The 26,987-nt window shown below is 42.7% G+C and overlaps 1 protein-coding gene across 1 annotated transcript; it reads right to left on the bottom strand.

The window, feature by feature from the left end:
• Positions 1–7,606: 7,606 nt before the first annotated feature.
• Positions 7,607–26,959, bottom strand: LOC124117568 (splicing factor 3A subunit 2-like). Its single transcript, XM_046479523.2, has 9 exons — positions 26,857–26,959; positions 24,186–24,327; positions 22,692–22,763; positions 21,501–21,547; positions 19,509–19,618; positions 14,468–14,517; positions 13,116–13,256; positions 10,106–10,174; positions 7,607–8,210 (listed from the first exon to the last, which is right to left on the bottom strand). The coding sequence occupies exons 2-9, from the start codon at positions 24,309–24,311 to the stop codon at positions 7,830–7,832; spliced, it is 996 nt and encodes a 331-aa protein (XP_046335479.2). The 5' UTR covers positions 24,312–24,327; positions 26,857–26,959; the 3' UTR covers positions 7,607–7,829.
• Positions 26,960–26,987: the final 28 nt, after the last annotated feature.

Raw genomic sequence — 26,987 nt, 5'->3', positions numbered from 1 at the left:
GAACTGTTGTTTGTTGTCTGACCAGACAAACCGGTGATTAACGTTATGACCACTGCTATTAACCACGTCAACGAGCCTGACCATCTGACCCTCGCCTCGCCTCTTACGACCAGCATGGTTTGCAGGGGAATAAGTCTAACCCGGTATTACCACGGGGTTGATACCACATAGGCCCGGGTGGTGGTGGTGGTGGTGAGGGGGGGGGGGGCGGGGGGGGGGGGAGCGGGTGTGCCGAAATATATATCGGAAGCGGTGAAAGATGTCCATGTTCATCTGCCAATATTATTAATCCCGTTGATTCAGAACCGTCTCGAGTAATAAGTCACGTGACAAAACTAAAAATCATATTAAATCTGAACTTATGCACATATAGGATATTATATTCCTGTTCATGTCATACTATGTTTTCGACCCGAGTGTCTAAATTCCGGTAATCCCCGAGCGAGAAAAGAGCCGGTAAATACCGGAATTTAGGCACGAGTGTCGTAAACATAGTATGACATGAACATGATGTGAGGTGAGGTGAAATGGGGGTTAACGTCGCGTCCAAGATTATTGCACTTATATAGCAACGTGCATGCACGTGTGTGTGTGGCTGCTTGTACTAGTCCGGACTGATGCCGATTTATAGTGCTAGCTCACTGAGATACCATGCCACAGTTTAACATGAATACCCAACTCAGACACAGTATACTGACTCCGAGCCGACCAGTCCTTGTCTTTAGCCCCTTAATGCTGAGCGCCAGACAAGTACCCATCTTTTAACGTCTTTTGGTATGACGCGGTCGGGGATCGACCTTCCCGCTCTCCAGGCGAACGCTCTACTACTAGACCGGTCGACATGAACATGAAGATAATGTTCTGTTTATTACCGAAGATGTCTACATACAGTGACGAATTTTAGTGTTTACCTATCAGGACAGCAGCGGAACCACAATTTGTCGAATGACATCAACAATCTTCAGCTATGACGACTTTTCTAGTGTGACGTCATTCCGACCTCACGTTACAATAAGATTAGAATGACGTCAGCAATGCCGTCCGGATGACGGAAACAATACACTGTTGTAGCCAGGTTTTTCCACGTAGCACCAAGCGCCATTACATGACTTTGGAACCGTTATCAGACACACGGGACAACACGTGACCTTCCCAGATCCGGTCGACCACGTATCACTACCAGAGCACATGATTCACAGGGCTACGTCACTTCCGTGGAAGAACCACGACGGCCGCGTCTACGTCTACGGCAATACCATGATTGTGCAGGATATCAGCCAAAACAGTGAGGAACCGATTACGCGCTGAAGGTATTCGCGCAAGACGACCACTTCGAGTAGTCATTTTAACGGACCTGCATCGTCGGCTGCGACGTCAATGGTGTCAAGGTCACTGTATGGTCACAACTGCGATGGAGACAAGTTTGGTTTAGTGACGAGTCACGTTTTATGCTTCGCCGTGCGGATGGTAGACGTCATGTTTACAGGCGTCGTGGGGAACGTTATGCACGAAAATGCATACAGGAAGTGGACAGATTTGGTGGTGGTAGTGTGATGTGGGCAGCCATCTCCTACACTGATAGAACAGACTTTAAAAACCTACAAAAAGCGCCTTAATTCAGGATCCTATGACTTTTGGTTATGGAGGTAGGACAAAATCAAATAGGGACTGGCGGCCATCTTGGATTTTGCCAATATGGCCGCCACAATAAGCGCCGGCTTTGGCGCCCTCCAAAACTTGATTAATTATGTTCTGGTCTCCACATGTGCCAAATTTGATGCTTGTAGACGCATCTGCACAGTACCTCATAATGGTTCCCCAAGGGCCTGGACTCTGGGGAATTTAACGGCACAACTGACAACAGTCTTTTTTCAGGAATCAGAACATCCAGGTCCTGCCATGGTCCGCCAGGTCTCAAGATTTAAAACTTAATCAAACATTCATTGGATGCACTGGATCAAGCACTGCCGGCAGAGTGGATGAACATTCCCCTGGCCACAACTGCCGGATTGCTTCCATGAGTCAATGATGCCAGTCAGTTTTGGACTCTAAATGGTGGCCATACAAAAATCTTGAAGATATTGAGAACAGATGACCTTCAAATTGGAAATCTACTTTTCCGTGTGTGCCATATGGAACCTGGGTCAATGAGTGAGTGAGTGAGTGAGTTGGTTTTTACGCCGTTTTTAACAGTATTCCAGTTATAACACGGCGTGTCAGCTTAATGTGGGAGGAAAGCCCGAAGTGATGCAGGTCCCAGACGTTTACCACTTCGGTGAACCCACGAGTACGGGTATGGTGCTGACAAACCTAGAAACATAATCGGGGCGAACCGGGATTCGAACCCACAATCATAGGTTTCTGGTGTGCCCAAGGGACGCAACTCTACACAGAATCGCGGCGCCTTAGACGACTGGGTCACCCGTGCCCCCCCCCCCCCCCCCCCCCCCCCCTGGGTCAATGACAATGATGTGTGCCAATTTTGAATGTTACCACCTGTTGATTATTTATATGATATATAAAATACACTTTAAATCACTTTTATCTTTCTTTTTTTGCAGAGTATATACAGAAATCCTGTCGGCTATATCAAAAGTGGGGGCACTCCCAACACACGCACACACACACACACACACACACACACACACACACACACACACCCCTACCCACATTAATAGGGGATCTTAGATTAAAACCTAAGGCATAGTTGGTTGCAACCTGGGACACATTCAAGTTCAAGTTTCAATTTCATAAGCCTGGTGGTTTTAGACGGACAGACAGACAGACGGTGACCTGTGACAGCCACACCTTCAGTTCAGTTCTACTTCAGAGTAAACAATATACATATGCACAATTGGAAGGCTGTGTTGCAATACCTACCAACCATGACAGATTAACTGTTTATATATATATACGACTGAAAACAAGTTGAAAAACACCTTCAACTGGATGGGTGTGTGTTGCAATACTGTTTATACATATATATATATATACGACTGAAAACAAGTTGAAAAAACACCTATAACTGGATGGGTGTGTGTTGCAATACCCACCAGCCATGACAGATTAATTATACAGTGTTCCCTCGTTATTGCGCCCTTCAATAGGGCTTTAGAACAGGCTGAGGTTGAGAGTCCTGCATTTCAACTGTTCAATGATTATGTCGTGTCAAACTGGGTTGGGGATGATGCTAGATTTGGTGTTGAAATCTGGAGTCAAGAGTCAATGTTGGTCCAAGAACTAATAAAACACCAGACATCTAGCCCAGCCAAGAGAAAATATGTGTACCTCGATGGTCAGCTGTCCAGACTCCGAGACAGACACCAGCAAGGAGAAATATCTTCCTTGGCATTAGCAGATGCAGTAGGAATCCTTATTAACTTACATTAAAAAGATTCTGTTAGCTTGTATTTCTCTGTTGGACTGGTTCATTTTCATCACTCTGGGGGAGACGGGTAATAAGTGAGTGATCAACCAGCCGATTACTTACCGTAATTAAATCCTTTAAAAGCGTAGGCCAAATTGGAAGTAGGCCAATGGGGAGGGCACCTTCAATATAGCGCTAACTCGGTTAGAGCGCGCGGTAAAGCATGGCTCCCAAAATTTACTAACATAAATAAACTCAAGTTTTCCAATGACACGATGTTTTCCCACCATCTCAGAAAATCACCGCAATCACGTAGCACCGGAAATACCAGTCAACAAATCCGAACTGAAGTACGCAATTTAATCCTATTATTATAATATCTGGTAATATAAAAAAAAATGTCCATTGTTTATCTGGACTAATGTTTGCAATATATTTTGTTTAATTATATTCAAAATTTCAGTCAATAATTATAAAAATGTTTACAATAATTTCGGCGAAATCATGTGCGAAGTGATCGGTAGATCGCACAACTCACCGTTATTAACAGCAACCACGGTCAGATTACCGCTATTGACGCCTTGAAACGAACTTTAGTTGCAAGAGAATGGATACACATATCATAAATGCCGTACCATGACCCGCTTAAAGTCATATTTGAGGCAGTTTGACAATTAAATGTCAACATAACGTTTTCACAATCGAAATACAAGTTGTGCAGGAAGTCCTTACGGTGACTGCTCAAAATCGTTCCATACGTCAAAAAATATCCTGCATACAATCTGTACCAAAGCGCTACGCTTGTGGTTCTTATAATTTTAAGTATATATGGTGGAACCTGCAACTTAAATAACACGATATTGGAATATATTATTCCTGATAAAATAATAATTTCACATACAATTTCTTCCGACCATTGCATCAAATTTGTGGTATCATTGGGTACGTTTTAACTGAATCACCGGTAGATTGGGAGGAAACGTTGACACAGCTGTAGTCATATGTAACAATCGGGTGTTCTTTAACTCTTTCAAATTTCTTGCATGACATTAAAATAACTGTCTCTTTAAGTTATAAAATACCAAAGGAAATTATGTGCCATGCAAAGTTCGAGATGGCAATGCGACTTCCTAACAAACAGTTGTGGGAAATGTGCCCACCAGAGTTTAATATAGCAGGGAGAAAAAGTATCCTGGATGATCAAGTGAAGTAAAGTGGAATGGGCTTAACCTGGTTCAAGATTATTGCACTTATATAGCCACCTGCATGCACATGTGTGTGTGTGTGTGTGGCTTATAGTGCTAGCCCACTGAGATACCATGGTGCAGTTTAACATGAATAACCCAATTAGACACAGCATACCGACTCTGAGCCGACCAGTCCTTGTTTTAGCACCTTACTGCCGAGCGCCAGGCAGGGTAACAGCAGGTTCTATATTTTAACGTCATTTGGTATGACACGCTCTACCACTAGACCACGGAGGCGGTCTGGATGATCAAGAATGAGAAAACATAATAACTGATATATTTAGGCCCACTAAACAGAGGTATTGGTGGCCCAATTTTCATGGAACATTCAAATGTAAGAGGGGGCGGTTGGGTAGCCTAGTGGTTAAAGTGTTTGCTCGTCACGCTGAAGACCCGGGTTCAATTCCTGACATGGGTACAATGTGTGAAGCCCATTTGTGATGGGTATGCTGTGATATTGCTGGAATATTGCTAAAAGCAGCATAAAACCTCACTCACTCATGCACTCAAATATATTTTGTTTGTTTGTTTGTTCTTTTACGCCGCACTCAGCAATATTCCAGCTATATGACGGCGGTCTGTAAATAATCGAGTCTGGACCAGACAATCCAGTGATTGATATGATGAGCATCGATCCACGCAATTGGGATCGATGACATGCATCAACCAAGTCAGCGAGCCTGACCCCCCGATCCCGTTTGTCGCCTTTTACGACAAGCATAGTTACCTTTTACGGCAAATATGGGTTGCTGAAGACCTATTCTACCCCAGATCTTCACGGGTCCACTCAAATGTAAAATCAGCAGGAAGAGGAGATTGATAACATCAATTTTGCCTGTGGCATCAGCAGCCAGCCAAGTCTACATTTCACATCAATTTCCTTAATTTCCCTATTCAGCCTTACAGGCAAATTTATAATTTATAAGAATGACTGTACGCCTATTATTCAGAAGCAACTGTGAGTCACTGTCTGCACAGCTTTATAGTCACATCATGGCACATGTGGGGATTCTGGGTAAGAATATGGGTCCCCAGGAACCCAGCAACCTTGTCTGAAGGAACCTTGTCTGAAGCAACCTTGTCTGAAGAGTCGACTAACGGGATCAGGTGGTCAGGCTTGCTGACTTGGTTCTTGCATGTCATCGCATCCCAATTGTGTAGATTGATGCTCAGGATATCAATCACTTCATCGTCTGGTCCACACTTGAATATTTACAGACCACCATCATGAAGCTGGAACATTGTTCAACATTGACCAACAAACAAACAAAACACATTTGGGCTTGCCTATAGTAAATATGAGATATTTAGAGTTAGTGAGTTGGCTTTAATGCTGCCTTCAACAGTATTTCATTTTTCTCTATGGGCGACGGGGTGAAATCATCTGAACTCTGTAGGTGTGTGTCAGATGGGTTGAGAGCTGCTTTCAACAGTATTTCATTTGTTCTATGGGCGAAGAGGTGAAATCATATGAACTTTGTAGGTGTGTGTCAGATGGGTTGAGAGCTGCTTTCAACAGTATTTCATTTGTTCTATGGGCGAAGAGGTGAAATCATATGAACTTTGTAGGTGTGTGTCAGATGGGTTGAGAGCTGCTTTCAACAGTATTTCATTTGTTCTATGGGCGAAGAGGTGAAATCATATGAACTCTGTAGGTGTGTGTCAGATGGGTTGAGAGCTGCTTTCAACAGTATTTCATTTGTTCTATGGGCGAAGAGGTGAAATCATATGAACTTTGTAGGTGTGTGTCAGATGGGTTGAGAGCTGCTTTCAACAGTATTTCATTTGTTCTATGGGCGAAGAGGTGAAATCATATGAATTCTGTAGGTGTGTGTCAGATGGGTTTAGAGCTGCTTTCAACAGTATTTCATTTGTTCTATGGGCGACGGGGTGAAATCATATGAATTCTGTAGGTGTGTGTCAGATGGGTTGAGAGCTGCTTTCAACAGTATTTCATTTGTTCTATGGGTGACGGGGTGAAATCATATGAATTCTGTAGGTGTGTGTCAGATGGGTTGAGAGCTGCTTTCAACAGTATTTCATTTGTTCTATGGGCGAAGAGGTGAAATCATATGAATTCTGTAGGTGTGTGTCAGATGGGTTGAGAGCTGCTTTCAACAGTATTTCATTTGTTCTATGGGCGAAGAGGTGAAATCATATGAATTCTGTAGGTGGGTGTCAGATGGGTTGAGAGCTGCTTTCAACAGTATTTTATTTGTTCTATGGGTGAAGGGATGAAATCTTATCAACAACTAGGAGCTGCTTCCAACAGCATGTCAGTAATGTCATGTCATGCCATATTAGCTTGGTAGAGGAAAGCCAAAAGGGACATAGGTCTTAGACGTTTAGAAGTTTGGCAAGTCCCAAAAGGGTATGGTGCTGACAAACCATGAAAACAAAAGAAGAAACTGGGATTTGAAGCCACAGTCATATGTTCCTGGCATGCCTAAGGGAAGCCATTCTGCAATGTGACTTGTGGTACCAAGACCCATGCTTCTATTTCACATTATCTCACCCTTTGGCAAAACCCTTTAGCATAAGAGGTGCTGACAGACCAAGAATCACATTTGAAAATGTGATTCAAACTCACAATCAGCTTTCCATGGCATATCTTCGTAAGTGAGTGAATGTGAGTGAGTTGGGTTTTACGCCGCTTTTAACAGTATTCCAGTTATATCACGGCGTGTAAGCTTAATGTGGGAGGAAAGCCCGAAAAGATGCAGGTCTCAGACGTTTATCACTTCGGTGAAACCCACAAGCACGGGTATGGTGCTGACAAACCTAGAATCATAATTGGGGTACCGGGATTCGAACCCACAATCATAGGTTTCTGGCCTGCCAAAGGGACGCAACTCTGCACAGCGAATCGCAGCGCCTTAGACAACTGGGTCACCCATATGCCAGCTATGCAAGTGTAACTATAACAGATGTGAAATGCACAAAAAGAATACATATTGTGGAAACAAAGAATTTGAAATAAAGAAGAGAAAAATAATGTTGAATGATTTTATTTTGTACAAAGTATTTTTTTGAATACGTGATAACAATGAATGAATGAATTCAAAATTATGATCAAATATTCACTTAGGTCCCTTATTATCCCGGAAAAATCTCACTTTCAGGCTTTGAAATTTGAGGAGTGATTGCGATACACATACGTAAGATGAGAAAAATACCCTTTCCCATCATTGACATTAAAACTAACCATACCCTAATTAAGATGGTGGGTTTGGGGGAGGAGGTGGAGGTGGGGCAGGAGGTGCAGGGGGAGCCAAGGGGGGAGCCAAGGGGGGTGGAGCAGATGAAGGAGGGGGGCCTGGGGGCATCATGGGGGGTGGTGGCGGTGCAGAAGGGGGTGGACCAAGCGGCATCATGTTGGACGGGGGAGGTACTGGGGGTGGACCCTGATTAGGTGGTTGGCCAGGGGGAGGGCCTGACGGTGGAGGTGGTCGAGGTGGCATCCCCATAGGTGGGGGAATGGGGGGAGGGGGCATCCGTGGGGGGCCAGGCATCCGAGGAGGACCCATAGGAACAGGAGGCTGCATGGGTGGCATGTTGCCTTTGGGGTCGGCCTTGAATGCAAACTGGAGAAAATACTGAAACAAAGAAAAAAGAATGTTCTTGACACGGAGCAAGTTCACTGCCCTAAGCATTATCTGATGAAATACAGAGCCAAGGGCTCTGTTGCTAATCTGGCTTACCGATCATAATACATGCTGTCATGTTGATAAACACTCATCTGACCTACGAAGAGACAAAGACTATCAGATGAGTCAGTACTCCCATTCCTGGCCCTGGTCTCCCAGGCCTCATTTAACACTGCAGCTCACTCTGTTATGACTACCCATCTATTGTAAGGCATTCATGTCAAGTAGCTGTGTGTCTTTGTGTCCACATAAATGAAAAAAATAATTAACAATTCCGACACATTTTACTGAAAAGCCAAATGGAAAATAAAGAACTGGAATTCTCTTGTTTGTCCAAAGGACCTTTTTATTACAAAAACAAATTAAATTGAAGGGCCCAATTGTATTTTTATTTGGCCACCAACTCAAGGTTTTGGCAAAGACCAAGTCTCTGTTTTTTGGAAAGAAATATTTGTGAAGCAACTGACAAAAAAACAAAGGCCTATCTACACCATGCTGGTGTGTGTCGTGTAGCATGGGTTTGTCCCCCTCCCCCACTGCTGACATGCTAGGTTCAGGTGCCCATGTCAGCAGGCTGGGACAGTCAACCAGGATGTACCTGTCTGCACAACAGGGTTGTTGAGGAGGTGGTATGTGTGGGGGATTGTGACTCACCACATTACAAGTCACCAAGCTCAGGAACATAATTCAAAATAATATTTACTGGTCCTGTCAGCATTTCCTTTTGGTTTATATTGATTCATCAAATAGTGTGTTTAATGAACTGATTTATGTCGCACAAGATGCACATGTGAAACTTTTGTTATAACTTAAGTATCTATTAGATACTTCCGAAATGAAATATTCATGCTTTATGATTACTAATAACATCTCCAAGGATAGTTGGGCAAAAACAAGTCTTCTAAGTTCCGCATTCCATGTTCACCTCCACATCACAATGAAATATTATAACTTATAAACAGCTATCAGAAACTGACACTGATGAATGTGAACATGGAACGTGGGAACGCGCCAAGCAGAACTTAGGGAACTTGACTTAGATCCTCCTGTCGAAATTCTGATGTATCGCATTTGTTTCCCCTACGATGGTACTACATGTATATCGATAGGAATTTTAAAAATACCAATATATATATTGATAGTATTTTTAAAAACCGATGGTTTAAATAGTTGCAATAAAACATGCATCAGAAAACTCAGTTTTGCAGTCCAATTTCAAACCTGCCATGAGTTGTCAACCCATCTCCAACCCTACACCCACGCCCACGCCCACCCCTACACCTGTCCCTACACCCACGCCCACGCCAACCCCTACACCCACCCCAACACCTGTCCCTACACCCATCCCCACCCCTACCCCCATCCCCACCTACACCCACCTACCACCCACACCCACCCCTACACCCATCCCAACACCCATCCCCAGGTCCATGCCAACCCCTACACCCACACCCACCCACACCCACCCACACCCACCCCTACACCCATCCCAACACCCATCCCCACGTCCATGCCCACCCCCACCTACACCCACCTACCACCCATCCCCACCCCTACGCCCATCCCTACATCCACTCCCACACCTACACCCTCCTACCACCCATTCCCACCCCTACACCCATCCCCGCCCCTACACCCATCCCCACCCCTACACCAACACCCACCCCTACACCCATCCCCACCCACCTACCACCCATTCCCACCCCTACGCCCAACCCTATATCCACGTCCACACCTCCACCCACCTACCAGCCCTACACCCATCCCCACCCACCTACCACCCATTGCCACACCAACTGCCCACCCCTTCACCAAACCAGTCCCCCACACATATCCCCACACACCTGTTTTGTATCCTTGTTCCAGTGAGTCCACAGTTTCTTGGGGTCCTTGTCCACTTCTCTGCTGGGCACCTGCAAAGTACATATATGTCTTTTAGCCCACCAAAACAACACACAAACAACTCCTACAGACTTTACATTTTCAAAACTTGTCATGTCCTTAAATTTAGTTCACTGCTTACAATGCAACACTACATACAAAAAATCCTCTGCTCATATCTGTATGGCCATTCATATCAACCAATTGAGTCGAGTTTGGTTTCAAAAACAGAAGTAGTTACAAACAGGATCCCAAGAGTTACCTCCCTTTCCCCTGACCACCACAAGGTGCTGACATTGTTGCAGAAACAAACTTGAAACTCCATGTTTAACGTTGTCAATACTTCCATGTCTGTAATACTATGTAAATACATAGGACCAATACACATTATCATACCTCCATGTCAGAATGATGAGATCTGATTGGTCCACGTGATCTTGATAAAATACTGTGTTACCCGCCTTGGAGGGTAATAAATTTCTAAGCGGGGAAATAAATCTCTTATACGCCGCCACAAGCAATACAGGCTGCACATGGATTTCTGAGAAACAGAATAAATTCCTTATACCCTGAGTCGATGGAAGTCACGCGACATAGCACAAGTTAACCTCAGCTAAATCGAACAGCTGCTTTCTATCGGTTTTGAATTTGTGCTATCAATGTCACATCAAATCATGTCAGTAAGATAAATTTGTTGTAGCAGGATCACTCAGGGTACATGGGGTGTTATGCGTCCTGGTATCAACAAGACAAGAGTGTCAGGTCAACATCAAGGCACAAAGTAGACACTCTCACTACTGCGTGTACCCCGTGTATGACATGCCATACAGGATGGCATTGCATGTCACAGGAGTATTCTTCATATGGACTGTTGCTCGTTACTGTACCTTCAGACATGGCATAGTCCATCCATATCAGTACAATCAGTGTTCCCGTTTACTGGTAAATACCAGTTTTTTACCGGTAAAATTAGGCTTGGACCGGTAATTCATGTGACTGCCAGTCCCTGTGGACCGGCAAATAAAGTACCTTATAAATCTTTGTTGAACAAAACATTGGCGATATTCATATAAGTATATTTTTCAAACAAAGTCAGCTTGTCTAGGGTTCCCCTTGTCTATTTCTAGTGCAAGGAAATAACATTTACCGTATATCGCTGTGTATAAGGCGAGTTTTTCGTACCTAAAATGAGGGGGTTAAGAAGGGGGGTCGTCTTATACACGGAGTCGAAGATCTCACGTTTTTTTCCAGGTGTGTCACTTTCAGCTTCCACTGGCGATGTCGACCAGCGTTCGATAGCCAGCCCAGCATTTGACAATAAAACTTCGCATTTCGTCCTAAATAACTGTTCAAATAACTATTTCCATACATAAACATGATTTGTATCTATTTTCCTTGAATAAAGTTGAATATTTTCTGCAAATAAAGTCGAAATGACCCTCGCCTCGATGCAGAATGTCAAGCCAGCTGACACGGTAAAACAATCAACATCCGTGAGTAGAGAGCCGGAAGTACCGGTAAGCATTTGCATATTTCACATGTGACCTAACATGTGATAACCGGTGAAGCTGAAATCAATTCCCGTTGTTTTTACAGTTGTATTAACAACTGTTGGAGACGGTGTGTATAAGTGAATGTTGAATAAACACGCTGAATGTGACGCAAACATAAGCCTAGTTAGATACAACATAGTTAATTGGCGATTAAATTACTCCCATTATCTCACCAAAGATCAAACCCATTGTTTCTTTTCATAGTCGGAGGGAAGCCGTGTAGTAGATTTAAGGGATTATAGAATGGTTGAGTATTTGAGTAGGCCATGGATGGGTATAAATAATTCGTTATTCGTTGACTTGATATATATTTGTAGTGACTTAGTCTCGAAATATTAAAAAAGAAGAGAGAATTGTGACTGAACTTTGTGTGAATGACAAGTAAATCTAACTAAGTTACTTCAGAGATGACTTCATTGCATTGAATATGATGTTGAGGGAATTAAAACCAGGTTATTTTCACATGTTTTTTTATTTGTTGAAAGTTGGGACTGACAAAAGTTAGAGGGGACTGGTAATGTTTAGAGTTGCCAATCCACCAGGACTGGCAGTTTCAGAAGCCAGCGAGAACACTGAAAATGCTTCGAAAATACTCTTTTCTGTTTGCATGTCAAATACATTCTGCCTTTTGCATGTCATTATTAAATTAAACCCCATCCTTATTGTTGATATCACATATCACATGAATATTCCTCTATAAACATTCTCTAAAATGTAAAAATACATCACATGGGCAAATGATAAACACTAGCTGCAGTAAGCATGGTTACTGTATCCCCTTATCCACTCATCATATTTACGTGGATCGATGCTCATGATGTCAATCACTGGATTGTCTGGTCCAGGCTCAATTATTTACAGACCGCCGCATATAGCTGGAATACTGCTAAGTGCCGTGTTAAAAACAAACAAACAAACACTCATCATTAAGTCATATAATCAGATGTACTTAAGGTCTCTACTGGGCAGCTACAGATTGACCCATCAGAAAAGTCAGCCAATGTGTGCTGCATGCTTTACAGCATGTCTATATCTCTGATTGGCTACAAATCATAAAATATTGTAAAATCTATGTTGGGTGGTTGTGGTTAAAGTGTTCGCTGGCCACACCGAAGACCTGGGTTCGAATCCTGACATGGGTACAAGGTGTGAAGCACATTTCTAGTGTCCCCCACCATGATACTGCTGGAATATTGCCAAAAGCGGCGTATAACCAAACTCTCTCACTATAAAAACTATGTACCAATCTCTTCCACATTCACCTGATATCTGACATTTTATTTCATTAAAAGTGAACTTTGAACAATAAATCCAGACTGGAAACAAAAACTGGTAGTTGTAGATTCATTGCCTGTTACTGGTGATAGCCCTTTCATCTCAATCATTCAATCATCCACGAATGGCCCGTTTCAACACGTACCTTGAAGGCAATGGTTTCGTACGGCTCTGCGGCAAACAGCAGGTACTGCCACCGCCTGTCTGGGGGTTCCATCTTCTGTTCATAGGCTGCCATGAAGCGGTACCGCGGCATCATACTCTCCACAATCTCTGGGTAATCAATCTGCACCCAAGAGTTGATATCATAATACAAACAGGCTATTTATATTGGACATTTTTCCACACCACTCAGGGGCATGCTCAAAGCACTATTATTACCCCGCTCACTGGATCCCATGTTCTTATGGATATTTTTAGGTACAGGGTATGTAAATACACATGATTCTAATGGCCACAAATAACAAATTCAATTCATGAATGGTTACGGTTCGATTCACCGAATACGTGAGTGAATCGTAACAGCCCTAGTGAATAGTACAGCAAATAAACTTAGAGGTACTGAGTGAGACCAAAGATCGATGCTCTGTTGATAAGTAAGGTTTTGTCAGACAAAAATTTAAAACATTAGTCACCCAGAATTGCAACAGAGTTCTTATTGTTGTGTAATTTGCACCCATGACCAGCAGATCCGGCAGCTAAGGCAAATAACTCTTGACAGCAAGATCCAGCATCTTAGACCACTTGGCCATCTGGCCTAGGGACGAAGCCATCCTTTCTTCTAAAGTTACCTAATCTTCCCGAGGCAAGGGCGTTAGCTGACTATACAAGTCCAGTTCCCACCCTTGCCGAGCTAGGCTGGTATTCCACAGTTACATTTCGGCATGAGTCAAAGCATAGTCCAATCAAAATCGTTTAACAAACTACATGGATTTCAACGTGCTGATTTCGGTTGACTGCAGGATTTGTAAAGCATGTGTACTGTCAATTGGGCGTCGACAGATATTTTGCTAATCTTTTCATGTTTTTAATCAAGGTGCCCAAGTGATTTGATGCAACTAGCGGTGTGAGATAGATCTTGATTATCGATCAGATCATTTTGACTTGGCGCCACCATTTTGTATGAAGCAAATGCAAGTGATATGAGTGATGGAATTGGATTGGTCAACAGGAGGGACATGGAAGGGACCTAATTCGTAATAGCAACTGGTGACGCTACGATCAAGCCTGGAGATTCCTACCTAGTTCGGCAAGGATGGGAACTGGACTCCGGGGCCCCGTTCCTCAAAGCGATCTTAGCGCTAAGGTGATCGTAAGTCCCATACTTTAACATAGGCTTACGATCAGAGTAGCGCTAAGATCACTTCGAGGAATGGGGCCCTGTAGTCAGTAAACGCCTTAGGATGATAAAGTTACACTTGCAGGGGGAGACAACTTTACTGAGGAGATCCCTGTCTCTATCAGGTCATGATGACACTGCAGGTTACCCCTACTGACCTGAAACAGCAGGCTCTGTTGCCCGTTGTCGGGGTCCCGCTGTTTTGTCACTGAAACACAAACAGTCACAGGTAACACAACATGCATTAGAAAGAGGAAGATAGATGTCTCATTAAACGCTGTGTAATGCTTAAGTAGGTTCATTTCTTCGCAGCTACCGGTATGTCATCACTTTTATTTTCCGTGAAAGCATCATGTTGACATGCATTTGTTGACACACATTTATGACACCTTCAAAAATTGGGATTATTTCAAAACAAATAAATTGTCCCCCAAAACGCTTGAAAACAAATAGTTCTGCTTCAGAATGTTGAAAAAAAAATGTAAGCAACAAAAAATGCATTTCAGAAAGGTGTTTTTAATTTCTTTTTAATTAGGCTCATAGTTTTGCAGCTGTAGCTTAAAAAATATAAAGTCTCTATACAAAAACCCAATTGCTACCCCTTCAGTTTAGGTTGACTGATTTAAACTTAATGCTTAAATTGTTTACAGGGCAGGTCATTTACTATCTCATGGTTAACAAATGTGATGTTTGGGATAACACTATAAGAGCCTTCCGCCATGGGAGCCCTGCCAATTTACACTCATCAGAGGGGTATACAACGTATGTGATCTAGACTACAAGATGTTGGACTTTCATTTTTTATGGACACCTCAGTGACTGAGTGGGATATATCGCATATAACATTTGTTTCAATCTTTTACTTCTGTATAAAGTCAATAAAACATTGTTTCAATCTATTACTTCTGTATAAAGTCAATAAAACATTGTTTCAATCTATCACTTCTGTACAATGTCAATAAAACATTGTTACAATCTATTACCTCTGTATAAAGACAATAAAACATTGTTTCAATCTATTACTTCTGTATAAAGTCAATAAAACATTGTCTCAATATATTACTTCTGTACAAAGTCAATAAAACATTGTTTCAATCTATTACCTCAGTATAGTCAATAAAACATTGTTTCAATCTATTACCTCAGTATAGTCAATAAAACATTGTTTCAATATTTTACTTCTTTATAAACTCAATAAAACATTGTTTCAATCTATTATCTCTGTATAAAGTCAATAAAACATTGTTTCAATCTATAACCTCTGTATAAAGTCAATAAAACATTGTTTCAATCTATTACTTCTGTATAAAGTCAATAAAACATTGTTTCAATCTATTACCTCAGTATAGTCAATAAAACATTGTTTCAATATATTACTTCTTTATAAAACTCAATAAAACATTGTTTCAATCTATTACTTCTTTATAAACTCAATAAAACACCTTTTAATTCTGCATATAAACACTTCTGTTCTATTGCATCAAAGAGATTTCATGTCGGTCGAAATCGTTTACCATAAAATAACTTTAAAAAGTGTGGCCTTTGTTGACAGTTGGCAGTGAAGGACGGGCATTGCTTGATCTGTATCCTGATATTATGCAACAAATGATGGGTGAAACTGCCTTGCTGAAGCAGAAGGATGACTTCCTTACAGGATGCAGCAACAGGCACATTCAAGAGTCTGAGGTGTTGTTCATCAGGTCCCTGCCAATGCTTGTGTCGTGCTGCAGACACAGTCTTCACACAGAACACTTTCAAGCTGCATCTGTTTGTGAGTGCTGCATGCAGACACAGTCTTCACACAGAACACTTTCAAGCTGCATCTGTTTGTGAGTGCTGCAGACACAGTCTTCACACAGAACACTTTCAAGCTGTATCTGTTTGTGATTGCTGGAAGCTCCAGAGAATAAGTGTTCGTTTGTTTGTTTGTTTGCTGATTAATGCCGCACTCAGCAATATTCAAGCTATATAACAGCGGCCTGGAAATAACCAAGTCTGTACCAGACAATCAAGTGATTGACATTATGAGCTTCGATCTAAACAAAAGGGATATGATGACATGCATCAACCAAGTCAGCGAGCCTGACCACCCGATCCTGTTAGTCGCCTCTTAGGACAAGCATAGTCACCTCTTACGGCAAGCATGGGTTGCTGAAGACATATTCTACCACAGATGTTCATGGGTCAGTGACTGAGAGTGAGTTTGGTTTAGCACTGCTTTAAAGAGTATTCCAGTTATATCACGGCTGTCAACCTAAATACAGGAGGAAAACCCGAAGTGAAGTAGGTCTCAGACATTTACCACTTTGGTGAATCGCACAATCCTAGAAACATAATTGGGGTGAATAGGTTTCTGTCATGCTCAAGGGATGCAACTCTGCACAGAGAATTCAGAGCTCCAGATAAGCTTTTGATGTTGTGGGTATTTTACCCATGCATTTTAAAATCATTGGGTATCAGTTATTCTATCTGCGTATTCAAATTTCTGTTACCCACTAGTTTTTACACATGTGGGTATTTAAGTTAAATATTTAAAAACACTATTCATCTAGTCCCTGCAAACTGGTGTCGTGTGGGTTCGAGAGCTTTATAGGACTCAAAAATACCACGATACTTCCACAAGAAAGTGTGATGGCAAATGATCATGATGTAACTGTCATCGTGGAGTTTGGCAAGGTTGACGGAATGCCCGTTTATAATTTCAAAATAAGTTGCTGATTTGCTAATCGAATACGCAGGGTTACTTCACAATATTTTGATGATACACACAAGTTTTATTTTTGTAGCGTATCTGTAATGTTTGTTGCGTATTTGATACGCTTGGATTATATTTTACTGTGTATTTCTGCATTTCTGATGCGTATTTCACGCAGATACGCAGCGTATCTGGAGCTCTGGAATTGCAGTGCCTTTGAGGACTGGGCCACCCAGCAAACTCACAGGAATATTTTAGAGGTCCCAGACATGGATATCGGGGACATGGACGGTGACGTGACACAGGACTTCGAAGAATTTTAATGACATCGTGACTTGCGCATGACCTAAGCCACATGCTTATCATATTTTATCATTTCTTTCTTTAAACGGAACAAAGTGAGTGAGCGAAGGAAATCTGACATGGACAGTGTCATCAGAATGTATGTATATCCTTAAAGTAAACAAGCATGCCACAAATGATTTAGTTTCAAACATTTATTCAAGTAACACCTTTTTCGCGTCACATGAGATTTGCAGTGCATATTAATTGCATCCATTATCAATCTTAACAATCTGCTCATAGGACACAATACTGAAAACTCCTATACTAGATACTAGATATTGTGTTACAATATAGCCCGGCAATCAGTACTACTGACATGATTAGAAGTTAGATACTCAACATATTGCAGTACTATCACAATGATATTGTAATAATGAATTGAGCTGTTGCAGAACAATTGCAGCACTATTGCAAAATTGATTGGAGCTATTGTAGTTCTATTGCAGGACAATTGCAATAGCTAACTCCTCCTCCCCTTAATCTCCTTCCCCTTCCATCCCTCTACCCTCCTCCCTCCTCCCATCTACTCTCCTCCCTCCACCCCTCCCACCTCCTCCCCCCTCCCATCCACTCTCCTCCCTCCCATCTCCTCCACCCCTCCTATCTACTCTCCTCCCTCCATTCCTCCCATCTACTCTCCTCCCTCCACCCCTCCCACCTCCTCCCCCCTCCCATCCACTCTCCTCCCTCCCATCTCCTCCACCCCTCCTATCTACACTCCTCCCTCCATTCCTCCCATCTACTCTCCTCCCTCCACCCCTCCCTTCTCCCCCCCCCCCCTCCAATCCACTCTCCTCCCTCCACCCCCTCCCATCTTATCTCCTCCCTCAACTCCTCCTATCTCTCATTTCCTCCACCCCTCCCATCTACTCTCCTCCCTTCACTTCTCCCCTCCTCCCATCTACTTTCCTCGCTCCACCCCTCCCATCTCCTCCACCCCTCCCATCTACTCTCCTACCTCCACTCCTCCCATCTACTCTCCTCCCTCCACCCCTCCCATCTCCTCCACCCCTCCCATCTCCTCCACCCCTCCCATCTACACTCCTCCCTCCATTCCTCCCATCCACTCTCCTCCCTCCACCCCTCCCATCTCCTCCACCCCTCCCATCTCCTCCACCCCTCCCATCTACACTCCTCCCTCCATTCCTCCCATCCACTCTCCTCCCTCCACCCCTCCCATCTCCTCCACCCCTCCCATCTACTCTCCTCCCTCCACCCCTCCCATCTCCTCCCCTCTACTCTCCTCCCTCCACCCCTCCCATCTACTTTCCTCCCTCCACCCCTCCCATCTACACTCCTCCCTCCATTCCTCCCATCTACTCTCCTCCCTCCACCCCTCCCATCTCCTCCACCCCTCCCATCTCCTCCATCCCTCCCATCTACTCTCCTCCATCCCTCCCATCTACTCTCCTCCCTCCACCCCTCCCATCTCCTCCACCCCTCCTATCTACTCTCCTACCTCCACTCCTCCCATCTACTCTCCTCCCTCCACCCCTCCCATCTCCTCCACCCCTCCCATCTCCTCCATCCCTCCCATCTACTCTCCTCCCTCCACCCCTCCCATCTCCTCCACCCCTCCTATCTACTCTCCTACCTCCACTCCTCCCATCTACTCTCCTCCCTCCACCCCTCCCATCTCCTCCACTCCTCCCATCTACTCTCCTCCCTCCACCCCTCCCATCTCCTCCCATCTAGTCTCCTCCCTCCACCCCTCCCATCTCCTCATACCCCTCCTATCTACTCTCCTACCTCCACTCCTACCTCCACCCCTCCCATCTCCTCCACCCCTCCCATCTACTCCACCCCTCCCATCTACTCTCCTCCCTCCACCCCTCCCATCTCCACCCCTCCCATCTACTCTCCTCCCTCCACTTCTCCCATCTACTCTCCTCCCTCCATCCCTCCCATCTACTCTCCTCCCTCCACCCCTCCCATCTCCTCCACTCCTCCCATCTACTCTCCTCCCTCCACTCCCCCCATCTTATCTCCTCCCTCAACTCCTCCTATCTCTCATCTCCCTCCAATTTCGCATTTCCTCCCTCCCACCCCTCTTATCTCTCATTTTCTTCCTCCCACCCGTCCTATCTCTCCTCCCCTCAATCCCATCTCCCCCTCTCCCATCTAGCCTCCCCAGCTGTGGCCCAGGAAACAGGTCCTACCTTTGTAACCCGGTCGCCCAATCTTCACAAATTTCTTGATGTCAACTTTGGCCTTCTCTGGGGCAGGCTGTGCAGGGGCCTCCTTGGCATCTTTCGCTGCCCTCCGAGCTCTGGTGGTACAAAACACCGCCTCAAAGTATCTCTTCACAAGATATTTCTACCACTTACACCGTACTTAGCCTGAACGGGTCCTGTGCAGGGATTCTGACATGTGACGTAATGTATCTCACCCTAGTTCATCCAGTGTATCACATCTCCCTCTTATTATGATAAACACCCTGCACCCATTTCCAGCCATGACATCTCCATCTCCTGTCTTGCTAGCTCTGCACAGATTCTCTATTCAGGTTTACAGAGCAAATATTGTGTCCAGTACGCACAAATGTTGAAATTGGGCGCAAAAAAGAACATACTGTGTCCTGAGGGTTAACCAATAATACTGATTGTACCTACAGCACATCAAGAGCAGTTATGGGTGTCTGTTATTTCATCCATCAATCATGACCACTGTCTTCATAATCACTGATTCATTCCTGGCTCTAAAGTAACTAGCAAAACGTAATGAGTGAGTATGGTTTTACGACGCTTTTAGCAATATTCCAGCAATATCACGGAGGGGGGCACCAGAAATGGGCTCCACACATTGTACCCATGTCGGAAATCAAACCATGGGTCTTCAGCATGATGAGTGAATGCTTTAACCACGAGGCTACCTGACCGCCCCCAAAACGTACAGTACACTTAACCATTTCCTTACATTACAGGACCCTCATATTGCCTGCAAGGGCACTTAAAATTAATTATATGGGGTCACCCACTTTTGTAAGTCAAAGTAAAACCCTGTCTCTTGCTCATGAGCTTGAAGTCAACAAACAATCACAATGCCTCTTACGAATGTGAATTCGGCATAGATCTACATTCAATTTCATGGCCTCCTATGAGCAAGCCCTTGATGCATCTTATCGGTTCAGAAGACTTCTGAACTTTACTTTTAGCGGAGTATTAAGACAGGGGAGGAGGGGATGTCATGCTACAAGACTATAAGGGCTTGCTTCAAGCATAAAAAAAACTGCACAATTTGACTGGAAGGCTATTTTTAGCATTGTGACATTTGCACCAGACTCAAACAAAGCTATGGTGGCGAATGTGATCAGGATATTTACCATGAAAAATGGAGACATACGACTGGATTGGATAATTAAGCATAAATGTATCTAGACCAACAGAAGATTTACTAAATTATCAGAATTAATTCCATAAGTCCCCTTTACTTGATGCATAATGCTGAAGTAAGCAATATTCAATTTATCACCCAGAGATATGCATGCTTCACTTAGGGTGAGTGAGTGTTTTTTTTGTTGTTTTTTAAATATTATTTTATTAAATTCAGTATATGATATTAAAGAGTTATACATTGAGTAGCACGTCTTGTGGTATACTTATTAGGTATAGGTTACATACCTATACAGCAGACAGCAAGTCAGCAAGTTTACGTTGGCTACAGGTGTACAACAATGTTTACAAATGGTGAAGAGGGCAGGCTACATTTATTATTAACTAAGTGTGGAGCTAAATCCTTACAGCACATGAGTGGAAATTGTTCATGTTATATAGAGTGAGTGAGTGTTTACCTAGACATGAAACTGACAAACACAATAGTTGTGACAAACCTAATAACCTGGCGTTTCTGGCATGCCCAGGACATTATAGATAACACTGAGCTTTAAAATGACAGAGGTGAGTATATATAAACTACAACAGTCACGATTAAACTTTGAGGAGAACCAGCCACTTTAGTGTCTACAGGGTTTCGTAGAAAACAACCTTAGCGCTTCGATGTCGGAACTCTATGTTAAAGTATAGGAGTTACGATCACCTTAGTGCTAAGGTCTCTTATCACAATGGCACCAGGATACGCATTTCATGTTCATGTTTTCTGTAGAAAATGGTTGCCAGAGAGATGGCTGAACACGTTGATCTAGTCGGACTTACAAGTTGGCTTGATGTTTCTTTCCCTGTGTGTGGGCCAGGTAACTTCCCTGCAAGAAACAATCAGAAACATCATAGACACACTTGCCAATGTGAACAAAATCACTGACTGTTTTATTGCACAGCACGACTGGATGACCAAAGGGAGATAATCCATAATGACTATTTACGGCAGGAATCCAAAAACAAAAATAACAAACTGACCAATTTTTTAAATTATCTTATCATGTTTATTGAACCTGTAGGTTGTATTAAAAAAGAAACTAGAAGCTCATCTGAGTTGTTCAATATTAACCGGGCGATTCAGATTCGTTCATGTTCTAGGACATTGACTGACTGTCTTCCAAAGATTTTTTTCCAGATAAGTAGTGATAAGCATGACATAGAAGAACGTCCAATTATATGTAGATTCAGTAAACATCATCCAAAAGTCCTTAATGCGATTTGTCCCAATGAAAATTGCTTTTGATAGTTTTAAATTTGCAATCTGACCAAAACGAATGCAGGGCTTTACCAGATGCAAAATACTGCATCCTATACGCAAAAAACTTAAGCATGGACACAAAATACTGACGGCATCACACATACTTTGTATATTATTTAATGTTGGTACAAAGGTCGCCCAGGGATGCCCAATGAAATGTCTGTGGCCCTGGAAATGTATTACTGAGAGTCCCTAGGTATCGTAAATAGACCGAGGTAAACCCACATACACTTATCATCATGTTTATTGCACACCAAGATGTCACACATCCAAACCTGAGGTGAATACATTTGACAATATGGCAGTGGCTGACAGTAATGGGGAAAATTACTTATTCAATATGGCTGCAATAGCTACAATTCTTCTACAAGGATCAGATATCTGTGAAAATCAGTGAGCAATGTTTAGAGACAGCATGCAGTGTTAGAAATTGGCACTAGTCCTGTAGTCCTTGCCAAACTGCCCAACAGTTAAGGTATCATAAGGACTAGTAGAAATTTGCCATTTTAAGGGTTTTGCTATATGTTATCATTATAAGGACTAGTGGACTAAAACAGTTAGTTTCTATCACTGCAGCATGGCTGGGAGCATCCATGGTAAGTTTTAGTATCTTATGCCTTTTCAAGAAAAAGATGACAAGATGATCATGTGAACCTTTGGTACAAGTGAGTTAACAAAAAATATTAATGTTTCTTTCTAAAACTGCTTACCTCATTGTTGTGTAGTGTGAGACAAAGCTTACACTCATAGGATCCGAGATGGTTTTTCATAAAATATGGATCCTGTTAACAGAAAAACAGTTTGACAAATGAGGCATACATAAGAACAAGGAAACGCCCCACAGGGAAAATATAGAAAAACCTTCAGAAGCATAAATCATTATAATTATTACAAGCAAACATTTCCGGTTTCTGACATTTATTATCTTTTCAAAACTTGACACATATTTCTCTTCATGAACATGATGAAAAGAAAGTGATGCCTATGGTAATAGCATTCTCACAACATGTCCGTGCTCATTGTATCCTTGACTGTATCCAGCTGAGGCCAGAATAGTGAGTGAGTTGGGTTTGCACAGTATTCCAGTTCCAGTCAAGTCCAGTTAATCTGACATTGTTGGTTGCATATGATTATGTCGGATTAACGAGTATGTCGGATAAACAAGTGTCAGATTAACGAGACTTGACTGTATATCACCGTGTGTCAGCTTAATGTGGGAGGAAAGTCCATGATGCAGGTCTCAGACGTTTCCCACTTTCGTGAAACCCACGAGTATGGGTATGGTGCTGACAGACCAAGATACATAATCGGTGCAAACAGGGATTTGTACCTACAATCATAGGTTATTGGAGTGACCATTGGACGCAACTCCGCACAGCAAAATGCAGCGCCTTAGACGACACAGCAACCCGTGGCCAACTGAGGCCAGAATAAAGTTTGTAGTTCCCTGCCTGAGTGCCGTTGTACAAAACAACCTTAATGCAACGACTGTCATAAGTCTATGTTAAGGTATGGGAGTTACGATCACCTTAGCACTAAGATCACTTTGTTCAACGGGACCCTGACATATAAGTATCAGCATGACCAAGCATGACCTTATTGGTCACCCTAATGGTCCAAACATGCCAAAGATAACACGAAAAAGTCAAACTCCAAACTTAAAACTGGAAGAGTGAGTGAGTATGGTTTTACGCCGCTTTTAGCAATATTCCAGCAATATCACGGCGGGGGACACCAGGAATGGGCTTCACATATTGCACCCATGTCGGGAATCGAACCCGGGTCTTCGCCGTGACAAGCGAACACTTTAACCACTAGGCTACCTGAACGCCCCTAAAACTGGAAGAAATAATGTGTGTTTAACATATTTAAACTTGCTCAATTCAATGCAAGAAATGTCTAAGGAATTAATGTCAAATTGATGTTTCTATGCATACAAAGTTTCATTGTTTTGAGTCAGTAGAGTAACTATGGTAACCATTATGTAACATAGAGGATCTGGAGTGAGGAGAGCCCAAAGTGATGCATGTCTCAGACAGATACCACTTCTGTGAGCACGGACATGGTGCTGACAAACCTAGAAACTAAATCAGTGTGAATCTGGGTTTCAAACTTAAGATCATAGATTTCTGAATCACTGGTTCAAGGGACACAACTCCGCACAGCAATTTTGCAGCTATTTGAAATTGTTCACGACTCCTTACCTTGTTCAGATCAATAGTTTCCAGGGCCAACTGTCGGAGACGCTCCCTCCGGTCCCTGTTGGACTCGGAGGCGGAGGCCACACCCCCACTCCCCGTCTTCCCCCCAGCTCGATGCTGGAAGTCCATCGTAGGTCAAGGTCAGCTGAAACAAACATTTCATGAAAATGATGTACCAGTACTTCTGGAGCTGTTGGTTCACCGATCACAATCAACTGTATATTACTTCACAGTAGGGCTGCAACGAATACACTTGGAGGCGAATATGATTCGTATCATGGATATAGGGTAAGGAATACAAATATTAATTAATGAATACAATAACAAGTCAGCAGTTGATGCCTTATTTGTTATATTCAGTGAAACAATCACAACATAAACTATTTGACATGGTTTGTCAACTACATTTATATACTTCACTTCACTTATCCAGGTACTAGTATCTGCTCAAACGCGACAATGACCAGTGACCACAATACTGTCAAACTAAATATTATAACAGTGTTGTCTTTGAAGAAATCTTCGGCAACCCATGCTTGCCGTAAAAGGCGACTATGTTTGTCCTAAGAGGCGACTAATGGGATCAGGTTGTCAGACTCGCTGACTTGGTTGATGCATGTCATCGATCCCAATTGCGTGGATCAATGCTCATGATATCAATCACTGGATTGTCTGGTCCAGACTCAATTATTTACAGACCACCGTCATATAGCTGGACTATTGCTGAGTGCGGCGTTAAACAACAAACAAACTAAGAACCTGATAAAGTGCAGTGCTCATCTTTCATGCCCTTGGATTCACATGTAATTCACAAATAATTAGTGCTTGTTTACCAAGTCATCATGGTCATCAGCGTCTGATTGTAGGGTGCAGGCTAAAATGGCTACTCAGCAAAACATCACCGATTTCTCTGGCAAAAACGGCACCGCACTTGGCGAAAAAGGCAACTATGTGACTGACGGGTGAAAACGGCACCTCTATTTTTAATAGCCGTCATATAGCTGGAATATTGCTGAGTGCGGCGTAAAACAACAAACCAAACACTATTTTTAATAACGATAAGAACAATTTATGTAGTAGTATATCTGATTTATGTTATTTGTTACATATTGATGTATTTACATGTTATTTCCTGTTTTCCAGTTCACCGTTAACTACATACATTCACATATATACAGTTCTTTACAGTTTACAATATCGGCCCATGTACCACCGAGCATTGTGATAGTAGCTGACTCAGGGGGCTAATTTCTAATGTAAACTTGTTTGAACATTTCACTATTATTGGTGTTTGTAAGAGACGATGTGAGTTTAATTTCATTTATTTTACTTCAAGGCATGTTATCTTTTCACAATAAGTTGAGTTACATATAGGCTAAGTTGGAATATAGTTGGAGTAGAGGCTAATTACTAATGTAAACTTGTTTAACATTTCACAATTATTGGTGTTTGCAAGCGACCATGTAAGTTTAATTACATTTATTTTACCAAGGTAAAAAAAATAAGGTGCTGTTATCGCCAGGCAATAGTAGCCGTTTTTGCTTGAGGCGAGGTGCCGTTTTCGCCAGGTGCCGTTTTGCTGAGGTGCCGTTTTAGCTATAACCAATAACCCCTGATTGTAGACCCTGCAGTTGCCATTTTCTCTGCAAAACTTGATAAAAAATGTACAGGTTTTCCTTAAAATACATTTGATTACTTCATCAGAAAAAAGGGATAGTTAACCAATACCCTACCTCAAACTAAGCCAAAAGATAGTAAAGGCCTAACCCTAAGGATCATAAAAGGGTGTTTGATTGGCAAGTGGTGTCCAACCCTAAGGATCGCAAGGGTTTTTGATCGGAAAGGTGTACCTTACCCTGATGATCGTAAAGGGGTGCTTGATCGGCAAGTGGCAATGGATCAAGTTGCAGGTAAGCTACCCTTACCCTGACATAACTAACCAAGAGGATCAATGAGGCATGCTATATCTGTAAAGTGAGAGCCACAACTGGAAGCACGAACCAACTAGCGCTGTGAAAGCTGAGCCCAGTAAACTGCATACTTGCTATCTGACCCTCCTACTCCCTCCCCACATGTGGCTCTAAATGAAATCCGAAAAGTGTGTCTGATTAAAGTGCCGTAGTCCTTGATTGTCTTGTCAAGACTTGATTAATTATAGGCCCCCGTCATATTGAATATTTTCAAGCCGCCTACATATAGCTGGAATAGTGCTGAGTGTGTTAAACAAAGAAACTTACATGGACTAATGTCAGTACACAAACAAATGAATATGGACTTATGTCATTGTGTCCATAACAGGCTCTTGAAGCAGGATAGTTATATTATTGAAACACCGGAACCATAACCATGATAACAATTATCATGATATCGATAATACAGGGTCTATCTGTGTTAATGAACAATGGGAACATGTTTTCTACTAAGTGTTTATGTCTAAGCTTTCTTACATTCATACAGGGAATATGAATCCCACATCGAAAAGAGAAACCTTACATTTGATTGTGATGAAATACGAAAGCTACTAGGCTACCCTGAGCCTGCAATTGACCGGCCTTATTGTGTTTTGGGGTTCGCCCTTTTCTAGTTAATGTACCTTGGAAACTCAAACAAACTTTACACTTCTCTTGATTGATCTATCTACCAACATCTACAAAATGAATACATGCATACTCACAAAATAGCTTAATTGTACGCTATTTATCGCCGATTATTCTTAATATTTTCGTTTAGCGTGGGTCATTGGACGTCGCCATTACGTCTCGCAATATTCTACTTCCGGTTCTCGGATCTCGAGAAAACATACAT

Source organism: Haliotis rufescens, unplaced genomic scaffold, assembly GCF_023055435.1.
Source record: "Haliotis rufescens isolate VD_foot unplaced genomic scaffold, xgHalRufe1.0.p SCAF_6, whole genome shotgun sequence".
Taxonomy (NCBI): Eukaryota; Metazoa; Mollusca; class Gastropoda; order Lepetellida; family Haliotidae; genus Haliotis; species Haliotis rufescens.
Note: the sequence above shows the minus strand (reverse complement) of the source record. Positions and strands in the feature narration are given on the sequence as shown.

What these genes read in the sequence shown, in the direction of transcription:
- LOC124117568 (XM_046479523.2), bottom strand. Translation starts at nt 24,311, where the DNA reads ATGGACTTCCAGCATCGAGCTGGGGGGAAGACGGGGAGTGGGGGTGTG. An exon ending in AAGAAACATCAAGCCAACTT is followed by an intron (nt 19,619 to 21,500) that starts GTAAGTCCGACT and finishes TTGTACCACCAG; the next exon opens with AGCTCGGAGGGCAGCGAAAG. An exon ending in ACGAAACCATTGCCTTCAAG is followed by an intron (nt 10,175 to 13,115) that starts GTACGTGTTGAA and finishes TGTACTTTGCAG; the next exon opens with GTGCCCAGCAGAGAAGTGGA.